The 22,077-nt window shown below is 27.8% G+C and overlaps 3 protein-coding genes across 6 annotated transcripts; 2 read left to right on the forward strand and 1 right to left on the reverse strand.

The window, feature by feature from the left end:
* Positions 1-1,750: 1,750 nt before the first annotated feature.
* LOC122710496 (zinc finger RNA-binding protein) lies at positions 1,751-9,709 on the reverse strand. 2 transcript variants are annotated; one of them, XM_043928391.1, is made up of 11 exons: positions 9,481-9,709; positions 9,041-9,204; positions 8,588-8,929; positions 7,633-8,088; positions 6,817-7,530; positions 6,406-6,727; positions 6,132-6,319; positions 5,017-5,165; positions 3,684-3,779; positions 3,434-3,554; positions 1,751-3,161 (listed from the first exon to the last, which is right to left on the reverse strand). In XM_043928391.1, the coding sequence occupies exons 1-11, from the start codon at positions 9,528-9,530 to the stop codon at positions 2,878-2,880; spliced, it is 2,886 nt and encodes a 961-aa protein (XP_043784326.1). In that variant the 5' UTR covers positions 9,531-9,709; the 3' UTR covers positions 1,751-2,877. The 2 variants fall into 2 exon arrangements, with proteins under 2 accessions (XP_043784326.1, XP_043784325.1); XM_043928390.1 differs by having other exon boundaries at positions 7,633-8,199; positions 9,481-9,708.
* Positions 9,710-9,832: 123 nt separating this feature from the next.
* Positions 9,833-11,739, forward strand: LOC122710512 (geranylgeranyl transferase type-1 subunit beta). Its single transcript, XM_043928417.1, has 3 exons — positions 9,833-10,686; positions 10,797-11,157; positions 11,258-11,739. The coding sequence occupies exons 1-3, from the start codon at positions 10,153-10,155 to the stop codon at positions 11,368-11,370; spliced, it is 1,008 nt and encodes a 335-aa protein (XP_043784352.1). The 5' UTR covers positions 9,833-10,152; the 3' UTR covers positions 11,371-11,739.
* A 196-nt stretch (positions 11,740-11,935) lies between these two features.
* Positions 11,936-20,650, forward strand: LOC122710513 (tumor necrosis factor alpha-induced protein 8-like protein). Of its 3 annotated transcripts, none has more exons than XM_043928418.1 (5): positions 11,936-12,327; positions 18,099-18,177; positions 18,366-18,467; positions 19,099-19,370; positions 19,472-20,650. In XM_043928418.1, exons 3-5 carry the CDS (start codon positions 18,458-18,460, stop codon positions 19,823-19,825), a joined length of 636 nt encoding a protein of 211 aa, XP_043784353.1. In that variant the 5' UTR covers positions 11,936-12,327; positions 18,099-18,177; positions 18,366-18,457; the 3' UTR covers positions 19,826-20,650. The 3 variants fall into 3 exon arrangements, with proteins under 3 accessions (XP_043784353.1, XP_043784355.1, XP_043784354.1); XM_043928419.1 differs by lacking the exon at positions 11,936-12,327 and adding an exon at positions 14,453-14,834; XM_043928420.1 differs by lacking the exon at positions 18,366-18,467 and having other exon boundaries at positions 11,982-12,095.
* Positions 20,651-22,077: the final 1,427 nt, after the last annotated feature.

The raw sequence follows: 22,077 nt of genomic DNA on the forward strand, positions 1-22,077 counted from the left end.
GAATAGGTTATATTAAATATCAAATATATAGATTCGATATTAAATATATTGTTATTGTTTTCAAATTCGATATTAATTTGTAAGAATTATTATATACATAAAATAATCATATCTATATATCAAAACATAGAACTGATGCAATCTTAAAATAAAATTGATAAAAATTAATAAAAAATGAAAACGTGATGCAAGTTAATATGCAAGTTAATATATATATAATATATAAATAATATATATTTAAATTAAGTGCTAAAATAGATATAATATATAAATCATAAAAATTCCAAAAAAATATAAATTATTTTTATATTATATTATATTTATTTGATATAATTAAAATGTATCATTAAAAAAATTTAATATTTTTGTAATTATTTGCACGATCATTTCATTCATATTACTTACCAAATATTTTTAGTGACACAGTGAAAAACAATATTTTATCTTGCATAATTATTCACTTTCATTGAAATTGATATTTCATAAAAAAAAAAAAAAAAAAAAAAAAAAGATCAATCATGATCATCAGACTAGATTAAAATTTTGTTTATAGCATGATTGTTTTACATGAAATACATGATAATTTCGAAAACAAGTATTTACTTACGATAACTATTTACATTTTTAATTTAATATTTCATTAATAACATCGAAATAATAAATTTTAGTTAACTATGTACGTTACTACTTATATAATTTAGCAATAATTACAACCAGTTATTAATATAAAAAAAGGACAAAAACAAAAACTCGCAGATTTTAAGCTAAATTCTAAAAACAATATAAATATTTACCTTTATTATCGAAACATGTTTATAATAAAACATGCAATTGTTTTTCACATGAAATTAATAAATCGCATATTATTCTTAAAAATAAAATATAATTAGAATGGCACAGTGAACATTAGATATGATCTTTATATATGAACAGAATATAACGTAATCTTCATATTAGTTTCGAAAAATTATCAAATTTTCAAGAAATTAGTTTGCATTATTTCGTTTGAAACATCAAGACTCTACACACGTTTTTGCAGGTTTTAATCATTTAATAAAAAATTGTTTGAATGAAAAGTTTGTAAATTTTTTTTGCAAAATACCTGCATGTAGAGCAGGTTTATTACGTTATATTATAATATTTGGTTGAAAAAATAATAAACTAATAATACACATATTATGTAATTTAAATATATACAAATATATACTTTAATACTGTAGAATAGGAAATGAAAATTACTTAATGCTTAATCTTATATTGATTCAAAGCATACGTCAGTTCAGTTTGATTAAAAAATTGTATACATTTATGAGAAATAGAAAAAATTGAAATTATAAGAGTCGATCATTGTCCACATTCTTATTTGAAGACTAGTTGTACCAAACAAAATCAATTATACATATAAAATTATATTCATAACTTATACACAAATTATATCCTTAAATTAAACGTAAAATTAAATTTTTTTTAATTCTATCTTCTGCTAATTTTATTAAAAAATTAATACAATATCAGTCTCAGTTCTACTCGGTGCCATCCAAAAATAAATTAACTTTCTTTGTATGTTAAGTGTTTCTTCTTGTAGAAAATTAACTAATTAATAATTATAATAGTAAAATCGAAGTGCTATTGTGTGTGTGGCCTTCTTATTAAAGAGAATAATTCTTATTAACTTATCTTATTGATAAAAGCTCTTATACAATATGTACTGTAATATGCAAAGGAATATGGAAGTGAAGAAAACTTTATATTTATCTCATGCATGTTCGATTTATTCAAAGAGGATTTGCATGTGTACAACAGAAGATTCATACACTGTGTCAGAAACAAAATTTATTACGTATGAACATTTTGAAATTATATTCGATTTCCTGTGAAATTTTTAAACAAACTATAGTAAAATATTAGGAATTCTTGACACGTGCACTTAACCCTCATTGGACAGCAAAGCATCTATTTTAATAATTGATTTTCAACTCTGCTTTCTTGGAATCTTCTGCGTGAATCAGTACACGCGGTGAGAACATACGGTGTTAGTTGTTTTGTGCAGGGAAACATTCTGCACTTCTTTACGACTACACACACAACATACACACGAATTCTCAATACAAACTAACCTACTCTTAACTTCAAAACTTATAAATGTTCAGTTTCTTGCCACCCTTTCTATTAAACTTCTTCATCATACATTGTGACTTTCAAATATAGCTAAATAAGTAATTCAGAACTAATAACGCATTCATCATTTTCTTTGACAAAATCCTAGTGCTGGAACTAATCGTACCAATTGCCTGTTTAGGAAAGATTATAAGTCTTTTCTCAAAAACCTTTAGTAAAATAGTTGCAAAGGTTTTCTTATATATCTTAAGAATAACATTATCCATATTTTGTAATAACACTAAAATCTAGTGTTTATACGTAAAATGAATTTAACAAATGAAATCTGAAATAATGTATTCCTTACTTTAAAGATGTTCAGAACTTACTAAAAAATTAAATTGCTTATAACAATCGAAGCAGTACATCAGTTTTTTATCATTAAAACAGAAAACTTAGTACTAGTAGTAACGCGATAATTCGACGATGTTATACGTTCAAAAACGAAGTCAAGGTACAATGATATAATCTGACCTAATAATTTCTTTCGTCATTAAAATCATGATTGCAAATTAAAACGATGCGCCATTGGTTGTCCAAAGGGAGACTACATTCTAAATAATCATAACACTATATTAATAGATCGTTAGTCTTGTTTTAATCTTTGATATCTTTCCAGTATAGAAACACCTCATTGAACAAGCAATTGACACGAGAAAATTTTATTTCTTATACTATATAAGTTACGAGTAAATCGATAAAGCAAATATTTTGGTAGATCTACTTGGAGTCTGTCTCCATTTTGATCTCCTCTGCTTTTTTATCTTTTTTCGAAGCCTCGCTATCTGTTCCTTCTCCGTTACTATTGTCACGTCTTCGTTTCCTACCATATCGGCCCTTATATTTAGGTGGTGGAAGTTGTTCCATACCCAAAACTTTATGAATTTGACGAAATGCAACCAACCGCAGAGCATGTTGTGCCGAAGCAGTTATATCTTCTCTTTGTTGAGCTGTCATATTGCCTATCGCATCAACTGGTTCTTTTTCACATGGATCAGATAATCCTACAGAAATATATTATTTGTAACCATTTATTTTTCTTAGAAATCATTTGTAAAATTTTATATAAATATATAAAGTCAGATTGCCAATCATCTATATAATATTGTGAAGAATACCATTAAGATACAAAAATCGAAATACTCGATTTTTAGAATCTGGATGGATTTCACAATATACTCAGTCTCGTCATCTGAATCATCATTTTATTTCAAAATATTTAAAAAAATCAAATATTTTTATTACTTATATTAATTTCGTTGCAAATTAATTATACCTGGACTGCCTGGAAGCAATATTCCTCCAGCAACACATTCCAAAAGTCTTCTTAAAGCTTCACCTGGACTAAGAGGTCCTCCAGCAGTGCTAATTACTTTCTCAGTTAACAGTTCTAGCGCCTGAAAATTTAATAATCTCTTATTTTTATTTCTTTGCTTTTTGAAGTGTTAAATATTTATTTTATTTTATTTTATTTCAAATAAATTAAACTAAGATATTTGCATAATAGAAAGTTATTCCATACTAACCCATGGGTTTAATGGTCCCCAAGTGGGTACACGGTTACAAAGATCACGCATTATGCGAATAACCATTACACAGCTCTGCAGTGAAGTTGCTCTAGCCTGTTAAATACGATTAGTATTTCAATATGATAACAATAATAACCACATTAAAGTCTCAATATCTTCTGGAGATGTGACGCCCTAAACTACTTTTAATTTGCTTTGTGTGGGCTTTAGCTATCCTCCCAGCCTCGTGCCTATAGCTCCTAAATATTAGCCCATATCAAAATTATCGGGTGTTTATATTAAGTATTTCCTGAACAATTAATACCTAACATAATATTTAAAAAAAAGTGCAATATATTAGAAAAATTGTACACTTGTTAAACTGCCAAATATAACTATTAAACTTATAACTAAAAAACACCCGATATACTTATGACACCACTGTGTGTTTGTGCTTGTCTGTCTTTTAATATATTAATTAAGTGCTCACAATGCACATTCTATAGAAAATATGAAATAAAGTACATATTTTTAAAGAATTATATACTAACTTTAAAAACTTCTAAGACAGACCTAGAACAGACTCAGTCTAGGCTACAATGCATTAAGATTAATCCAGAATAATGAATAAGCTTTAATCATAAGCATCATAAAGTAGTTCAGTGCATTATAAACAAAAATAAAACTACATCCTTTGAAGAGAAATTACGCAATTTTATAAGATTGTCTGCAAATAGTTTCCTATTATTCTGGATGTTGATGATTTGAAGTAAAGCAAATGTAAATGCTTTTGATGTGCATCAATATTTAAATGCTACAATTCACACTTACATAATGCTTAAACTTCTTGCCTGAAACTATCTGATTGCACATTCGATGTTTTTTGTTTTTGAAAGTATGCTATATATATATATATGTATATACATATATGTATTTTTTGCTTTCTTTTTTTTATTCAAATTTTGTTGATAATTACATATTGCCACTACCATCCACTTATAGTAACTAATATACAGATTATAAATTATAAACAATTGCTTTATAAAGATTTTCAACACTTCTTATAAAATATTAAATGGATAAAGTGGATTGGCAAATCTATAAAGTTAAAACATCAAACGTAATCAAATAAACGTTTCAGACAAAATCATATCAACAAGAAGATAGATGGTAATAAAAATAAAATTGTCACAAGGCTGGAAGTTCTAAGACTGCTCTTTTTTGCGGACAGAGAGAGAGGACAACTTGCACGCGTTCACGTATTAGGAAAAAATAACAGAAAAAGTCATTAGTGCCAACAATTTGACACTGACAATTCGAGATCTTGAACTGAGAGTTGATTGATTCAAACCTGAAACCACTTGGCATGCCTGAGTGCAGCTAAAGCCTCCAAACACTTAGCCTTGGGAAGTACATCTGGTGGATCTGGTTTCGTCACAGCGGGCGTCGCGGGCGTTGTTTGCGGTTGAGCAGCTCCCTGTTGCTGCTGTCCAGCATTATCTGAGATTCCAACAAAGAAAGCACAACACGCTTAGACAACACTTAGAGTGTTTGATCATGCCCAACTTGGGTTTTCCCTCTATATATAACTATATTTTAACTCAAGTACATTAAACTTGAGGGCATAGCCTAAAACATTCTTATTAAAACAAAAATAAACCTAATCGAATGTAGTACACGACAATGATACATTACTCCTATTCATGAACGTCCTTTCTTCGCATTATAAAAGAACGACCGATAATTCTTATTCATATTGACAGCATTACTTAAAAGTAAATGTTAAAGTAACACTATCAAAAGAATCATCGGTTATGAATTGGAGTTAACTGCGCATTGTGTATTATGCGTACAGCATTCGACAATAGAGGGTTTTCTTCAAAATTATTAATGCATGATCAAAAAGTCCATAGTTTTAAGATTGCCTCAGCGTTGTTTCCTCATACCAAAAGCGTGTCCACGTTCGTACTAACACATATTCTCTTCTTTATGGAGACTCCAGCTTAACTATCAATTAAACTAAGAGTATACAACTACAATTAACTTAAAAGGAAGAAAAGTGACGTCTAATCGTATCAAGTTTACGCTCTCTCTTTTCCGTTAAAAAATGGCTGATATATTTCTATGTACGCTCTTACATTTTTTTATATTCATACTTTTAAAAGTTTAAATGATACACAGTCGTGGACACACTAAAATGCAGCTGTATCGAAAAGAAAAGGAAATTTTGTATGTTAGAGCGTATATACACTGGCAACCGTTGAAGTCCTTGGCTGCCCCTGCATCATCCTGGTGCTTAAAAAAATTTACAAAGAAGCTTTTGGGCCATGAAAAGAACAAACAAAATTCATAAACCACATATTCAAGAAAATAGCATGAAAATAAAAAGATATTTTTTATAAAATCTCTAAAATTATCAGTTATCCTTTTCTTGGCCACTATCAAAATATAAAACGATCAAATCACCTGCAGCTACAGCTGGTTTAGGCGTTTCGCGCATTAAAGGACTGGTAAGAGTTACGCTAACAGTCACGCTGCCTCCTGAAACAGTTAATGCAGCTGATTCTGGATGCTTTCCAACATTGTAAGTATCTTCTGGAGCTACGATTTTCAATTGTGCTGGAAGAATTTCAGCAACTTTGTTTAACAATGATCTGTAAAAAGAAAAATATTTATAAGTCATTTTATAAAAAATATTTAATATATTTAAGTATAAAGATATACATTTTTTCCAACTGACCGTGTTGGTTTTTCTGCACACAGAACAACAAGGCATACATGATTATCACCAGATAATAAAAGTCCTTTTGCCAAATTGCCGACACGCATTACACCTCTTAATATTCTTGAATCTTCTTTTTCTTTTTGGAATGAAAACAAATTACCATCACTACCATCTTCTTTTTGTGGTGTTGTTGTTTTCTTCTTATCAGAATCTTCTTTAATTTTTACTGGATCTGCATTTTGTTGTTGTTGTGGTTGCTGTTGTTGTGATTGTTGCTGTGAAGTTGTAGTTGATGTTGTTGCTGAGGCATTAGTAGTTGGTGGTGCTGTTTTTTTGCCTATAATTATAAAGATATATATAATATAAATATAAAAATAATTATAAACGCATAACAAAAGATAATAAGATAATAGAAAAGATAATTACCAGCTTCTGCTAACGTATCAGATACAAATTTCAATGCTTTTTCAGTATGAGAAACGATTTTTTGAACTGCCAGCAGTTCTTGTTCTTTAGGATAAATAGTTGTATGATGAGCTAATACATGCTTATCATCAGAAGAATCCGGCCTTCTTTGAGGTCCAGGAAACATCATCATCGGAGGTGGTCCTGGGAAAGGTCGCGGTATCGGTGGAGCTCCAGGCCCGCGTCCATAACGTCGATACCATTCATAATATTCACATTCTTCTTCATAACGTCGTCTTTCTTCCCAATACATCATTTCTTCATCCATCATTGGACCCATAGGTCCTAATTGATTAATTTCTTCTCTACGGCGTAGATACTCATCTCGCATTTGTTGCCTACGTAATTTTTCTTCTAGCATTTTTCTTTGTTTCAGACTTGGTTTCATATCAACAACTAAATCTGGATTAACTTTTTTCTTATAAGCAAATCTATGCCGCCTTCCTTTCATATGCATATCTTTGGCATTAGGATCATTAAATCTGCATTCACAAAGCTTACAATTAAAACTTATAATTTTTCCATCTTCTGATTTATTTTCCTCTATATATTCTTGACCAACTGGTTGAATATCTTTTTCATCAACAGCTGTTTCTTCTACAGTTTCCTCTGTTGCAGTTTCTTCAGATTTAATTTCCGCAGTTTGATTTTGATTTACAGTTCCCAAATTTCCAGCTTTAAATATACATAATATTATTAATAATAAATTTTCAATTTGTTATAATATTTATATACAATTTAATTTAAAACTTTGTATTTATAAAAAAAATTACTTACAAGCAACAAAGTTAATTTTAGGAGTAGCTGTTACTGTCGGTTTCTTAGCTCCTGCTGTTTTAGCTGCTGCTGCTGGTTTTGGATTTAAGACAGTTGGATCTGCACTTGGTATTGGTTTTCCAAGTTTAGTATGTAACTTAACGACCTTTTGATGTTTTGCTCCTCTAATATGAGCAGCATATGCATCATTTCCAGTACAAGTAACATCACAAAGTTCACAACGCAGACTGTTGCCTGCTCCACGTGCCGGTGGTTGTTGTGGTACTTTCAGAGAAGCTTCCTTCTTCTTATGCTTCTGACCCTCCAGATGTTCACGATATGTTTGAGGTCCAGCACAGCTGATCTTACAGACATCGCAATAGTGTAGTTGTTGAGGCTTAGGAGGCTGCTTGGGCCGCATTGCCTTCATTCCTCCCCCTCCAGTGCCAAATCCCTTCCGTCCGTAGCCCTGCCAACCTCCAGTCTTCTGGTTAGTTGAATTGCTGTTTGCACTCTGTTGGGCTACATACATAGTCGCAGCGCTATATAGCGCTGCGTCGTAGCCGGAATACGTTGTACTCGCCGTTTCTAAGGGAAATGAAATTGAAACCTCAAACTTTGGAGGAGTCAATCCTTTATATTCATGAAACAATTCTACTAACTTGTATCCATCAAAATGAATTCATTCTTTTGATGAAATTATCAAGTATATTGTATAATAATCAAAAAATCTTTATACGATATTAATTTTATAATTTCAAAAAAATTCAATTTTGCTAAACTTTTAAACCACATTATGATTTAAAATGTTAGCAAAATTTTATATATCATCCATATGTACAATTTGAACAGCCAGAGGATCAATTTCATGTTATTAGTGCCTACGTCACGGTTAGCAGGACATTTACATAGGATTTTCAATTTTGGCGAAAAATATTAACATATATATACATATAATGATTTAATGAAAACTTACTATTTGTCGCTGTTGATGGTGTAGCAGCGGGTGTAGCAGGTGCTGTATATCCAGAAGAATATGTAGCACTTTGAGTAGGATTAGATTGTTGATAAGCTGTACTTGAAGCTTGGTATGTTTTAGCTTGTCCAGTAGTAGTAGCTTGTCTTGCTGTACCCGTGTAAGCACTAGTTGTACTATATGCAGGTTTTGCAGCTTGATAATGTGTCTCTGTAGTAGTATAAGTGGCTGCAGCAGCAGCAGGTTGTTGGTAGTAAGTTTTAGCTGCGTCGTATGTAGCTGCAGGAGCAGCACGTCCGTAACCGTAATCGTATGTTTGAGCCACAGTACCAGGATTAGCAGCTATAAAGAAAAACAGAATTAGATAGATTTTAAAATCCTTAACACATGAGAGTTGTATACTTAATAGAAAGAGAAGAAAAAAGAAAATAAAATTAATCAAAATAAACTTACCAGCGTATGTTGTCCCAGTAGCAGCTGCAGCAGCGGCTGCTTGATAGGTTTCGTAACCTGTAGCTGCAGCGGCAGCAGGTCGTTGAGTGTACGTGGCGGCAGTTGCCGCTGGAGTTACTGCGTATCCCGCTTGACCAGTCTGATAAGCGGCTGCGCTGGTCGCTCTGTTCAAAAGAACAATAGGTTTTCTTATATACAAGGAATAAAATGAGAAATGGAAACGGGCAAAACGAAAAAGACCTCTATCGGATCCGTGCCCGGGAGAGACGCTCGATGGACGCTCTACTCTCAGCAAGAAATGGCGGCCAAGCCGGCTGGGCTCTCGCGTGCACCGATTTTAACGAACAGTTATTACTCCCGCCAACGTAGTTACCGTCACGATTTTTCGAAAAACTTAACACTAACTACTTAATAATTATGGTATGCAATCGATTTCGTACCCATATTGCGTTCCGCCGTGAGTAAACCCAAAATAATTGTTCTGAGCCATCCTTCCTCGCAGAGAATCCCGGAAAGAAGGACAATGGAGGAAGTTGTAGGGCGTGCCACGAACTCGATAGAATGGCGGCGCTGCCGCGGCTCCTATTGGTTATTCTGTTGGAGCCGGGCGCAACAATTGCAAGAATGCCGCGCCCTCAGTGGCCGCTTCCACGAGAACCCTGCGTCGTCCTCCGACAAACTACCTCCGCGCAAATCAACGCGCTACCGTACTAGCCAGAGAAACTACCGCGAGAAAGTATTCACGAAGCGGACAGATGTATACGGTTAATTGAAACTTAACTTACTGCGTATTTCTCGTTATCTCCGTTTTCCGGGGTAGTATGTAGTTTGCGTAATTTTCGCGGCTGGTGCGTGTTGCGGCGAACGTCCGGCGTGCGCAAGAAAGGGCTAGTTTGCCGGCGACGCGTGCGTTCAACGAATTATTTTTGTCGCCCCCTAGTAGTAACTACACCTATCGTTTAGAATTGAAGCGCTCTCTAGTAGGTTTTATTATAATTCTAATGGAATTCTTTTCCATTCGCACAATAAATTTAAACTCAATATTCTCCTTCATTATATCAGCATATATTTGAAGTATTATTTTATTTAATCATACAAAAACAGGATACAACATGCCATCGCAATTAGCAACGAAAAAGCATGCTAAATATTTCCAGAGGTTATTACAAATAATGCCCAATTGTTCAGCAGAATTTGACTGTTCTAGACTTGCAGTAGCATTTTTTGCTATATCAGGATTAGATATATTAAATTGCTTAAATGATCTTAGCGAAGAAACAAAATTAGAAGCAATTAACTGGATCTATAGGCTTCAAGTAACTGGAGCTGGACCACGTTCAGGTTTTCAACCTTCTACAACAATACCAAAGGATGCTCCAAAATATCAATGTGGTCATTTAGCAATGACATATATTGGATTAGTTACTCTTTTAATTCTTGGTGATGATTTAAGTCGTGTTGATAAAAAATCCATTATTGAAGGAATGCGAGCTTGTCAAAATCCAGATGGATCATTTACAGCTATTATAACAGGATGTGAAAGTGATATGAGATTTCTTTATTGTGCTTGTTGTATATCTATAATTTTAAATGATTGGTCAGGCATTGATAAAACAAAAGCAATTGATTATATTTTAAAAAGCATTGTAAGTTTTTATCTTTTTGTTTTTATATTTTTACATATAAAGAGTATTAACAAAAATTGGCTTTGTCTACTTAATTTTATCATAGCACAATATCTCAACAATGATTATAGTCATATGATGGAGCAATGGGCCAAGGACCTGGTCTTGAATCACATGGAGGATCTACATATTGTGCTGTAGCTAGTCTATTCCTCATGAATGAACTTCATAATGTATTGACAAATGATCAATTAAATAGACTAAAAAGATGGTGTCTTATGAGACAAGATAGTGGCTTTCATGGACGACCTGGAAAGCCTTCTGATACTTGCTATAGTTTTTGGGTGGGTGCAACTCTACAAATGCTTGATATTAATAAATTATCAGATCCTGATAAGAATAGAGCATTCCTTCTTGAAACTCAAGACAGTATTGTTGGAGGATTTGGAAAGTTTGCTGATTGTTTGCCAGATCCTCTTCATACATACTTAGGTATGTAAAAAATAGAATATTTAAAATTTTACAATAAAAATAATATGAATATTTGGTGATTTTTAGGTTTTAGGTTTTTATGGATTTTTATAATTTTTAGGTTTATGTGGTTTAAGCCTTTTAGGAGAAACTGATTTATGTATAATGAATGCTGCTCTTAATATCTCTGATCGAGCATACAAACATTTATTAAAAATTCAAGAGGTATGGTAATATATTTAACAATCTATAAAATATTTGCAGCAACCAAATCTCATATCAAACGCACAGAGTTAAAGCAGGAAGGAAAAATAACATTTTTACATTTTATCATGAATTCTATTTGTAAAGTTCTCACAGATTCTCTGTGCTTAGAACCATTATTCTAAGAATGTCAATTAATAAAAATATTATGATTTTAAAATATGTTATTAACTATTCTGTTTTAATGAAGACACTTGGTAGATATATATCTAAAATATGTCATATTAAAAATAACAAAAGAATTAGTAGCAATTCAAATACATCTTAAATTGTCATTATATATAAATTTTAAAAATTCTAATAAAAACAAAAAAATATATATATAAATAGTTCTAATCTAATGCCTGTCATCATAATAAAAATGTGCAAAAATTATATATATTTTCACTTTTTATAGAACTAAAATTAACATTTAATGAATGTAGTATTTATTTAAAAAAAACATTTTACTACCGTTAAATTGAGAAGTTTTGTAGTCATATTTCTTCTTTTTCTCGTTCACAACAACCCCATCAACGAATGAACGCGTACTACGAAGAAAACTCCTTGACACTACGAAGTTGCCCGAGTGTAGCTGCCACATGCGCCCCACCTCGCGGAATGATGATTCCATGGTAACCGGGGTGGGTTCGCAGATCACAACAGACGACGTTCGTTCGTTCATTCGAAGAGACTGTGTAGTTCGAGAAAAGCGTGTTTTATTATTGCCGGTGTTTCTCGTTTTTTTTTGTGTATTTGTATATTGTGTTCAATTATCTTTCATTTGATAAAATATTTTAAAAGCTATCAGTGAAATTTTTTATGTATATGCAAACGAAGTGGAACGCAAACAAAATAGTAGAATAATATCTATCCTACGGTCGTTGGAAAAGAGAAACTTCATTGTCAAGTGTTGGGGTCGCAGTCGCGACCCAGACATCAACCGAGGTTAGTGCGCGCTCAAAATTTAAATTAATTTATTATGAACAAAACTATTTCTTCATCAAGAATGAAATCGCTAAATAATCTAAATTTAAAACAAATAAATTTACCGTCGGATAGATACGCATGATCGAAAAGAACTTGTTCAATGTAAAATTCGTAAAATGTTAAATGCTATTTTTAAATATTTCATTTTAATATTTTTTAATATAAATTAATATTATATAATATAATATATAATATTATAATAATATAATATTTATTTTCAAAATTTTATATTTCATTAATTCATTATGATATACTTTGTGATGATATCATATCCATCTTATCGAAGTAAACTAAACAAAAAAATATTCATAATACAATAATATATATACATATGAAATTGTTGAAAATATAATTAATATAAAATTCACAGAAATGAAAAAAGTAATAGTTTTTGTAACATCGCATACATATTCTTGACGTAATATCGAATCTCATAAAAAGGAAAGTATGTAATATAATGGAAACTTGAATTTCGCAAAAGCGACGAGTTCGTTTAATTGCGTCACTTAGTCATGGCCGAACGGATGTATGTAACTTAATTCCTTATATGTACGGTTGACACAATAAAAATGGTAGATATCAAAAATGTAATAAAGTAATATAAAAACTCCTCAATATATATATATATATATATATATATATATATATTTAGAATATAACAGCCAAAGTTCCAAGATATTGTGAATTAATCGATTATCAGCATGAAATTTTCCACAATACATGATTTTCATCCACGCGGCCGCGTATATCCAAAAACAAATAGAAAAAGAGAACACAAATATAAAAGCAATATTTTTTTTTATTTAATGTAAATCATATTTTCGTCATTTTATGAATTATGAATCCATATATAAATAGGTAATTTTTTGTATGAGTTACCGTACAATGAATGAAGTTGTTGTACAACGGGCATTTTCATACTGTATATACTATACTGTTTCTAATTACCAGACCATGATTCACATTTTTATCGATCATTTTTAACTCCGTGAATTCATCTCATACGTTCACCAATAATCGCGGCAACTACATTTGCGATACATAACGAGCTGATTCGCGTTACATCAATCAATCAACTTACTTGAATTATATGCTACATATAAATTCTATAGTTTCATTTCGCCGAAGCAATTCGAACTATGTGTTTAATATAGTAAAATTTTTAAGACAATTGTAAATGTTAAGAATAAAATAATTGTTTATGATGTTTTACAATATTTTTGAGACATTGTTGATATAATTTAAAATTTTATTATTATATCATGCTTACGATCTTCGGCCTTGAATAAGCTATATATTTAAAACAGATAGTAGCGACGAAAATATGTCCCTCCTATTGTTTTGAAGAATCCAATATAAATTTACTTTTTCTGTTTATTTTTTTTTATTTTATTTTATTTTATTATATAATAAAATATTTAAAGATTAAATATTTTTATATATTTTATTATATTTTTATTACATTCCATACGAGATCTCATTTGTACAATCATAGTATGAGAAATTAATATTCAAAAACGACCACTGTAGACGACCAAACAGGAATATTTTTTAAAAGTTGTATTTAAGAGGAACGTGTGACCTTTGTGGATAGAGCATAATCCATCTCGTAACTGTCGTGTGAGCACGTGCGCATCTCGTATTCGACATGTGCGTTTATACACACATAAAACTGAACACATCGATCGAAGGGCAGGTGGTGGGTATATTCTCAGACAAGATGCTCAGTTTAACAAGAAGGTTCGTGCCAGTTGCACAGCTGTCGGTGTGACAGCTGCATCTTTTGAAGTAAAAAGAAAAACGTTAAGGAAATCGAAAAGTGAAAAAAAGAAGGGAGTTTTTGATTTGAAGTCGTTTTGACAATTCGTTATTTTTAAAATATTAAAAAATATATTAAAGAAAATAAGTTAAAATAAAATTTGATTGATTTAATATATATATTGAATTTGAATATATAATATTTTGTGAAAAAATAAATATTTTCGTAAATTTATTTTTATAAATACACACACACACATACACACACACACACACACACACACAACAATGAAATATATAATTTATTATAAAAAGATAGGTTAGTTTCATTTTTAAATTATTTTATAATAATGATAAAAATTTAATACTTCGAATTATTGAAACATGATTGGGACATATAAATCAACATAGAATAGTTTATTTTTGCATGGCATTAAGACGAAAATTTTTTAGTTTCGTAAATTTAATGATACGTAATAAACCGCTATGAAGAAAGAATTAATTCCACTCTGAAATCGTTTGATAAAGATAACAATAATTAATTTTTCTAAATTATTAAATGAGTTAAAAAAACACAAATAATAAGAATTTCAATTCCTTTAAACTTATTAAGTTTATAGGATATATAATTGAATAATAATAATCGAATATTTTCTCTGATCTGTAATCTGATCATCGATATCTTAAATTACGAATGAATTATCAAGGTATGAAAAATAAAATTTTCATATTTCCTATTTTATAATTATAAAATTTATTTTAATCAAACTATTAAAATATTTTCGATAACAATGATATTAAACACAACTATATTTAAATATTTATTCATTTAATGATAAAATATTAATGATAATAATGATAAAATATAACTCATTATATTTTATTCATTAAATAAATTAATATATTATGATAAATATTATAATAAATATGATCTAAATTATATCATTTTAAGCAGAAAAATATAATAACATTTTCATATTTATATTTCAGTATTGAATTTTTCTTTATTTCTTTATTTCATTCAATATTTCTTATTCTAATCTGCTATATATTTAAAAAACGAATGAACTGAAGAGAATTGATAATCAATCATTTCTAATATATTTTTGTTGATAATAAATGCATACCGGATTTAAACTATGACTAATAAGCGAGAAGTATTGGAAATATTGACTTAATTGTATTACTAAAGAGGTTAGAAATTGAAAAATAATAATAAAAAATAAAAAAAAATTTTATCAATAACATATAAATAAATTATTTTTTTCGAATAAATATTAAAAAATCTTTGATTAATTTTTTTTACATGATTATTTTTAATTAATAAAATTTTTTAATTTTGCAGATTTGATCAATGACAAAAATTTTTCTAAATTCAAATACAATACAATTGCCTGCATTTTAAATTTCATTTTCAAACAAACAAAAGATAAATGTGATATGCAAATATGATGCGTATACATTCTTAACATTAAAAAATTATATATGTTAGAAAATATAAATTATTAGTTATATCTTTCAAAGTATTGCGATAATATAAAGTAAATAACTAATTATAGCAATGACAAATTTCCAATCTACTTTGACTATCTCTATTTTACCTATATTTTATAATTTTTTCATAAAATAGTTGTCTTTATTCTATATTAATTTACTTAGAAATAAAAATGTGAAAAAATTAATATTAAAAAAAAATATTTAAAAAAATTGTAATAATTATAATTTTTAAAAAATAGAATATAAAAATAATATATCATAAAATAATAATTTTATAAGTTTAATTTTAATAATGTTAATTATTTTAATTATTATATATTTAATTAAATTTTTTTTTATTAAGAATTATATAGTATTTGTTATTCTAAATAATCTCGATTATATGTCATATCATTAAATTAACAGTTCATATATACATTAGTCATTCGTGACTCATCATGTTCGATAGACGTAAGTTTATCGTATGTTTAATATTTAAGCGAAGCAAGAAAACGGAATTATAGAAAATCCACGGAATCATTAATTTCGTATAAATAAAGATCAAAATAGAATCTTTTGATCTGTTTTATAAATCTATTAGCAAAAGCTCTTTATTAAATTTCATTCGATATATTATATGTATTATTTCTTATTTTGTTTTATCGAATTTTCTTAGATTAGAGTAAAATTCAGATAAAAATATACATATTAATCAAAAATAATTTATAACAATATTTTGTTTATATATGTGTGTAAAATAAATGGAACTTGAAATCTGGAAAATTATTGCGAAGAATGTAGTTTCCTTTCCTTTCCAGGGCAACATTTAAATAAAAGAAAGTAGATCATTTTAGAAAATATATTTCAATTATAGAAATCTTGTAATAAAAACAAAATTAGTAATTTGTTATTGAAAAAATTATAAAATGATAGTTTGATTTATGGAAGACTATTTTGATTTTTAAAGATTGGACTATGAATTTGACTTGTAGAGATAAAATAGTACACTTAAATAACTAACTAGTAAATAATTCAGAAAATAAATTTATATTTCGATTTGTAAATATTTTTAAGTTTATAAAAATTTGTATAAATACAAAAAATTATAACATAATTTTTAAATTATTTATATTTTTTTTATTATTCTAATTGTTTTTTTTGTAATATTTTATATATATTTATATAATATTATTATAATAACTTTTTAATTTTAAAATTTTAGTAGATAAAAAAAATTGATTTGCTATAATACCATTTATTTATTTTTATTTTTTATATAATATATGAACGATCTCTATGAGATTGATCTAAATCTTTTTAATGATAAATCGAAACATTAGATTGAATTACGTGTAGAGATAATGATTTCACTGTTTCGATAAATCGAATGCGTTTAAAAGCGATTTTGACATACTAGTATAAGTGAATACTCTTTTTATAAGTTAAAATCTTTAGAAGTTTGATTCAAGATTAAATGAAGACTTTTTTAAATATTCAAATATTTGACTGATATTGACTGATATTGATATCAAGATTATTCCATCACGTACATTTATTTCATTTACAATATTACATCGACAAACGAGAATGAGAGTCTCTGGCTTGCCTTGACGCTCCTTACAAATCGATCCAACTTCCATATGGCTATACCTTTTCGATGTGTATATATGTGCGTTTGTATACATATATACGATTATGTCTTGCGACAACAAACTACAACGCACTTTACGTTCCATTTCCAGTGTATCGAGTTTGACCTCAGTTACTGACATAAATTGCACGAATGAGGGAGTATATGTGCTTCAACCTATTTAATCCTTCACCCGCCAATTTTTCTTACTTTCTTTTTTACATATATTCATATCAATTTTGTAATAATATAATTTATTCTGTAGTAAAGAAGTAGAGCTTAATAATGAAATTTTTAAAAATAATTTAAAAAATCTGGATACTTTGTTTATTTGAATAATTTTTATAATTGTTGAATTAAATTTAAACATCTTCATTTAATAATGAATATGTTAAAGATATTTTCAATTAATTTAAAATATAATTAATTATATTATTATATTTTATATTATATTTATTAAATAAATTGTATTATATTCAATTTAAATTCAAATTTAAAAATACATAAATTTTGAAATTTTAAAAATTTTTTAAATCATATTGTACATATATATATAATATTTAATCAGAAATATATAATTGCATTTAGTTCGCATTTTATTTTTATATTTAAATAAATAATTGAATCAGAAATGATAATAATATTTTTATAAGTCTTCTAATTTATGAAGTTTCATTTTTATTATTACTAATTAAAATTTTGCAATAAAAATAAGAATAATTTTAGCATTTATTATAAATCATTTTATTTGTAAATATAATTTTATTAATTAATTTAATTTTATTATCTTTATAATTTAATAAAGAATAAAATAATTTTTATATCATATTTTCTATATACTAATATATTAAATATATTTTTTCAGGTGGCGTGGGGTACGGCAGTAATGGAATTGCAGAGCTGGCTGCTCTATCATCTTGTAGCCGTAACCGACTGCAATCAAGGTACACAAATGTTAACTGTATGATGCTCTGATTCGTTCCCACGAATAAGAACACAAGCACGAACGCATTTGCACAACACGCAACATCATTCTATGTTGCTCATTTAATTTCTGAATATAATATTGTTTTATACATGTATATTTTGCATCAAATTATATTGATTCGTTTTACATCCTTGCTTATTTTAGTTACTTTTGCCTGAGTTTCGACTGTGCTCACAGAACACTTCTTTATTTCATTCATAATCCCGTTATCGCCTAGAGGAAACAGCGGTCTACCAATGTTTGATGGTAAGTTCTGATCACACGCACATTATATATACTATTATTTTCACAATATGTTGATATATCAATAAAATAAATCTTATTTTATATTACTTTAATCAAAATAAATATATTAAATATTTTAAAAAAAATTCTAAAATAATAAAAAATCTATAAATTAAAGTTTGTATTATAGATACATATATATATATTGATATATATTGTATACTAATATGAATGTGAACATTAATATAATTTTGTATCCTTTATTTTTTATGCATAATATCATATATATCATATATGAGGAAGTTCTTCTTTGAATTCCATATTATTAATCCTTGTAGAATTTTTTACCAATTTTTCTACAAATTTCCAATATTTATTAATTGCAAATTTATAATCTTATTTTATGATAATTATGAATAAATAATTTTTGACAAATCCATATGTATATAAAATCTTACGACTTTTTAAATACTTACATATTATATTCACAATTTTAAATACTTACATTATACTATTATAATATACATACAGAGAAATTAGCTTTGTTAACTTTTTTAATAATGTAATTGTATAAAATTTATTCAACAAAAGAACCATTATTCAACCCCATCTTGCCAAGCAGATGGTACAACACTTGTAATTTTTTTTTCAGTAATGCAGTCGGCGACTACATTGAACGGGGGATCTTATCCCGCCGGAGGCACCGGAAGTCGTGCTCGTGATTTAGGTCTCCGAGCACAAAAAAAACTTCTCGGTAGAGTCGTATCTACAGGAGCCGGAAGATCACTGTTGATAGATGATGCTACTACATCACTTCTCGATAATCTTTATAAACTTATGGAAAGAGCTGCAAAAACTAATCCTAGTTTAGACAAGAAGCAGCCTGAAAAGGTTTTAAAGAATATTGTTAAATTATCCATTAAAGTACGTGTTCTTCTCTCTATACTTATTGATATAAGTGCAATTGTGATTTTTTCAACAAGATTTTATCAATATGTCTATTTCATTTAATACATCCATTCTAGGTGGGTCTTCTACAGCGTAATCAACAATTAAACGTTACCGATGATGCAAAACTCGCCGAAATAAGAACTGCCCTTAGAGCTGTAGCCATGTCTGTGGTTTCATTTTATGAATTAGAATTCAGTTTCGATAGGGCGTATTTAATAAAATCATTAGAACGATGCAGAACTGCAATACAAACATTTATAAAACCACATCTTACAGATAAATCTCAAGATCGATGTGATCAAGTGTTCGATTTCTTAACGCATTCCGATTTTTTGGATTCCGTTTTTAGGCAAGATTCGGAACATAGACCTATCCTTGGAATGCTAGTTAGTGATATAAATAAGGCCTTAGATGCTGGGCATCTTTGATTTTTTTTAAAACGCGACTGAATTTTTGCAATCAATGGGGAGCATGAACGAAAATTATACTTATATTTGCTAAAAGATAATTAAGGGAAGATAATAACTTTCCTCCCTAATTATTTTTTGAAAAAAAAAAAAAAAAAAAAAAGAAAGAAAAAAAAATCAAAAAAAGAAATCCAATGTATGTGTGATATCAATTATTTACAGTCGCCTGTATAATAAAAAATAATGATAAATATGTTTTTGATATGAAAGGATTTTGAAATATGATGTTTTCCGTGAAAATCGATCGATTTCACAGTAGTGCTCACCAATTTATGCAATAATTGTGAAATACTCTATTTATTTTCAGAATGTATATTGTTATGATCAGTATATTTATTTACAATACTTATACGTTAGAATACCAATTGTCAATCTATACCAAAAAAAAAAAAGAAATGAGCTTATTTATACCCAAAAATGGGTTTATAGTAATTATGGTAGATTATGTTAATCTTAACAAAATAGCGTATCAAAAAAGCAATTTGTCATTACTGAGAATGCACTAAAAAATATGTGCTCTAAAATATTCTTTTTATTCGTCAAGCTATACTCTGACATATCGACGAGTAATTTATGAAGATAAATTTTCTCCTGTTACTATACGCCTCAATACATTTTCGACACGACATATCTAATATAGTGGCTAAGCCTCGATAATTGAATTGAAAAATATTTACATCACATGTATTACAAGTATGTCGCAGTGTTGCGTGTTTTGTATAAATTATACACTCTTTACACATTATTTGTGATGATTCTAAATGAAATAAAAATCTTGTATTGATATATATTAATAAATTATTTGTAATAAGAGGAATTACTTTTTCCCTGAATATTTATTTCTAATTCTTTTAAAGAAAAACTGATAAACACAATTGTAATTAATGATTTGATATATTTATTTACATGAATTATTTAACGCACACACTCGCACGCACATACATAAAATTAATGTAGTTTATTCATCTATCAAATAGCACTGCCTGTATGAAATATTTAATATTTTAAATATCAAATAAAAGTAAAGAAATAACATACATTTTATAATTGATTCTAGCGAAATATATATTTGCTTAAAATTGTTATAATACTTTAATTAAAAAACAGAAACAACGAAAATAATCTAATTGTAATTTATAAGAAATTTCTACATATACATATAAATTGCACTGGATATTTTTCTAACATTAAAGGATGTAATTTTTAAAACAAAATTTTAAATAAGTTTATAATCAATTTACATATTATTCGTATTATTCTTACATAAGTTATAAATAATTTTTGTTTTACTACAGATATAATAAAACATACTGAATTATATTCAACAAATCTAAATATATTCTTGTGATACAGAAAAAGAAATATGTGATACATATAAAACATCTTAGAAAAGATTGAAGAAAATTAAAAAAAATTATTAAAAGATAATTATTTTTAAATTACTCTAATATATTATATTTTTTTCACAAAATTTTTTTCATATGCTAAGCATAATACACGAAAAATATTTTCTGATGCAGCAATGCAGTAATTGTACCTGTATAAATTTTTTTTTATAACTTATATTTATAATTTATGTATAAAAATTATTTATGTATATTTTTTCTATTGCATTATTTGAGTTAAATTACATGATACTTAGATTTGTTTTGTTTAAATGATATTAGTATGAAAATTAGGACGTATTAATATGGACAATATTTGAAGTCATTTGAAAATTTTATATGGAAAAGAATGATTTTTGCGAGTTAAAATTAATAATTACTTTGAAAATGTATACTCTGAAATATATAAAATTATTGCATACATCAAAAAATAAAATTATGGATAGTTTGTAACATTGTATTATAATAGTAATGTTTGAAGTATTTATAGTAAAAGTACATGTAATAATTGTATTAAAATGTATTCAATGTATTCATTCATTATGCATGATCATATACATCGTACAATCTAATCATGAATTTATAAATACAACACACATTTTTATTCATTATGTAATGCAATGATATTATGAATAAATGTTAACAATTTATAATCTGTTAATATAAACAGAATATAATTTGTTATCAGATATACATGTATTCACTGAGATATACTAATAATTCAATTGTTTATTGTTTATATATCAACGATTTCTTGATCCATTAAAATGTTTTATTCTAAGTATTGAAAATGCACTTGCATTTTTTTATTATATCAACAGATTTCAT

The sequence above is a fragment of the Apis laboriosa genome, unplaced genomic scaffold, assembly GCF_014066325.1.
Source record: "Apis laboriosa isolate Shangri-la unplaced genomic scaffold, ASM1406632v1 scaffold149_cov153, whole genome shotgun sequence".
In the NCBI taxonomy this organism is placed as follows: Eukaryota; Metazoa; Arthropoda; class Insecta; order Hymenoptera; family Apidae; genus Apis; species Apis laboriosa.

What these genes read in the sequence shown, in the direction of transcription:
- LOC122710496 (XM_043928390.1), bottom strand. Translation starts at nt 9,530, where the DNA reads ATGGCTCAGAACAATTATTTTGGGTTTACTCACGGCGGAACGCAATAT. An exon ending in TGTGCAGAAAAACCAACACG is followed by an intron (nt 6,320 to 6,405) that starts GTCAGTTGGAAA and finishes TTCTTTTTACAG; the next exon opens with ATCATTGTTAAACAAAGTTG. An exon ending in ATTGCTTCCAGGCAGTCCAG is followed by an intron (nt 3,162 to 3,433) that starts GTATAATTAATT and finishes ATATTTCTGTAG; the next exon opens with GATTATCTGATCCATGTGAA.
- LOC122710512 (XM_043928417.1), top strand. Translation starts at nt 10,153, where the DNA reads ATGCCATCGCAATTAGCAACGAAAAAGCATGCTAAATATTTCCAGAGG. An exon ending in ATTATATTTTAAAAAGCATT is followed by an intron (nt 10,687 to 10,796) that starts GTAAGTTTTTAT and finishes CAATGATTATAG; the next exon opens with TCATATGATGGAGCAATGGG. An exon ending in TCCTCTTCATACATACTTAG is followed by an intron (nt 11,158 to 11,257) that starts GTATGTAAAAAA and finishes TATAATTTTTAG; the next exon opens with GTTTATGTGGTTTAAGCCTT.
- LOC122710513 (XM_043928420.1), top strand. Translation starts at nt 11,982, where the DNA reads ATGCGCCCCACCTCGCGGAATGATGATTCCATGGTAACCGGGGTGGGT. An exon ending in GTGTAGTTCGAGAAAAGCGT is followed by an intron (nt 12,096 to 18,098) that starts GTTTTATTATTG and finishes ATATTTTTTCAG; the next exon opens with GTGGCGTGGGGTACGGCAGT. An exon ending in TTGTTAAATTATCCATTAAA is followed by an intron (nt 19,371 to 19,471) that starts GTACGTGTTCTT and finishes CATCCATTCTAG; the next exon opens with GTGGGTCTTCTACAGCGTAA.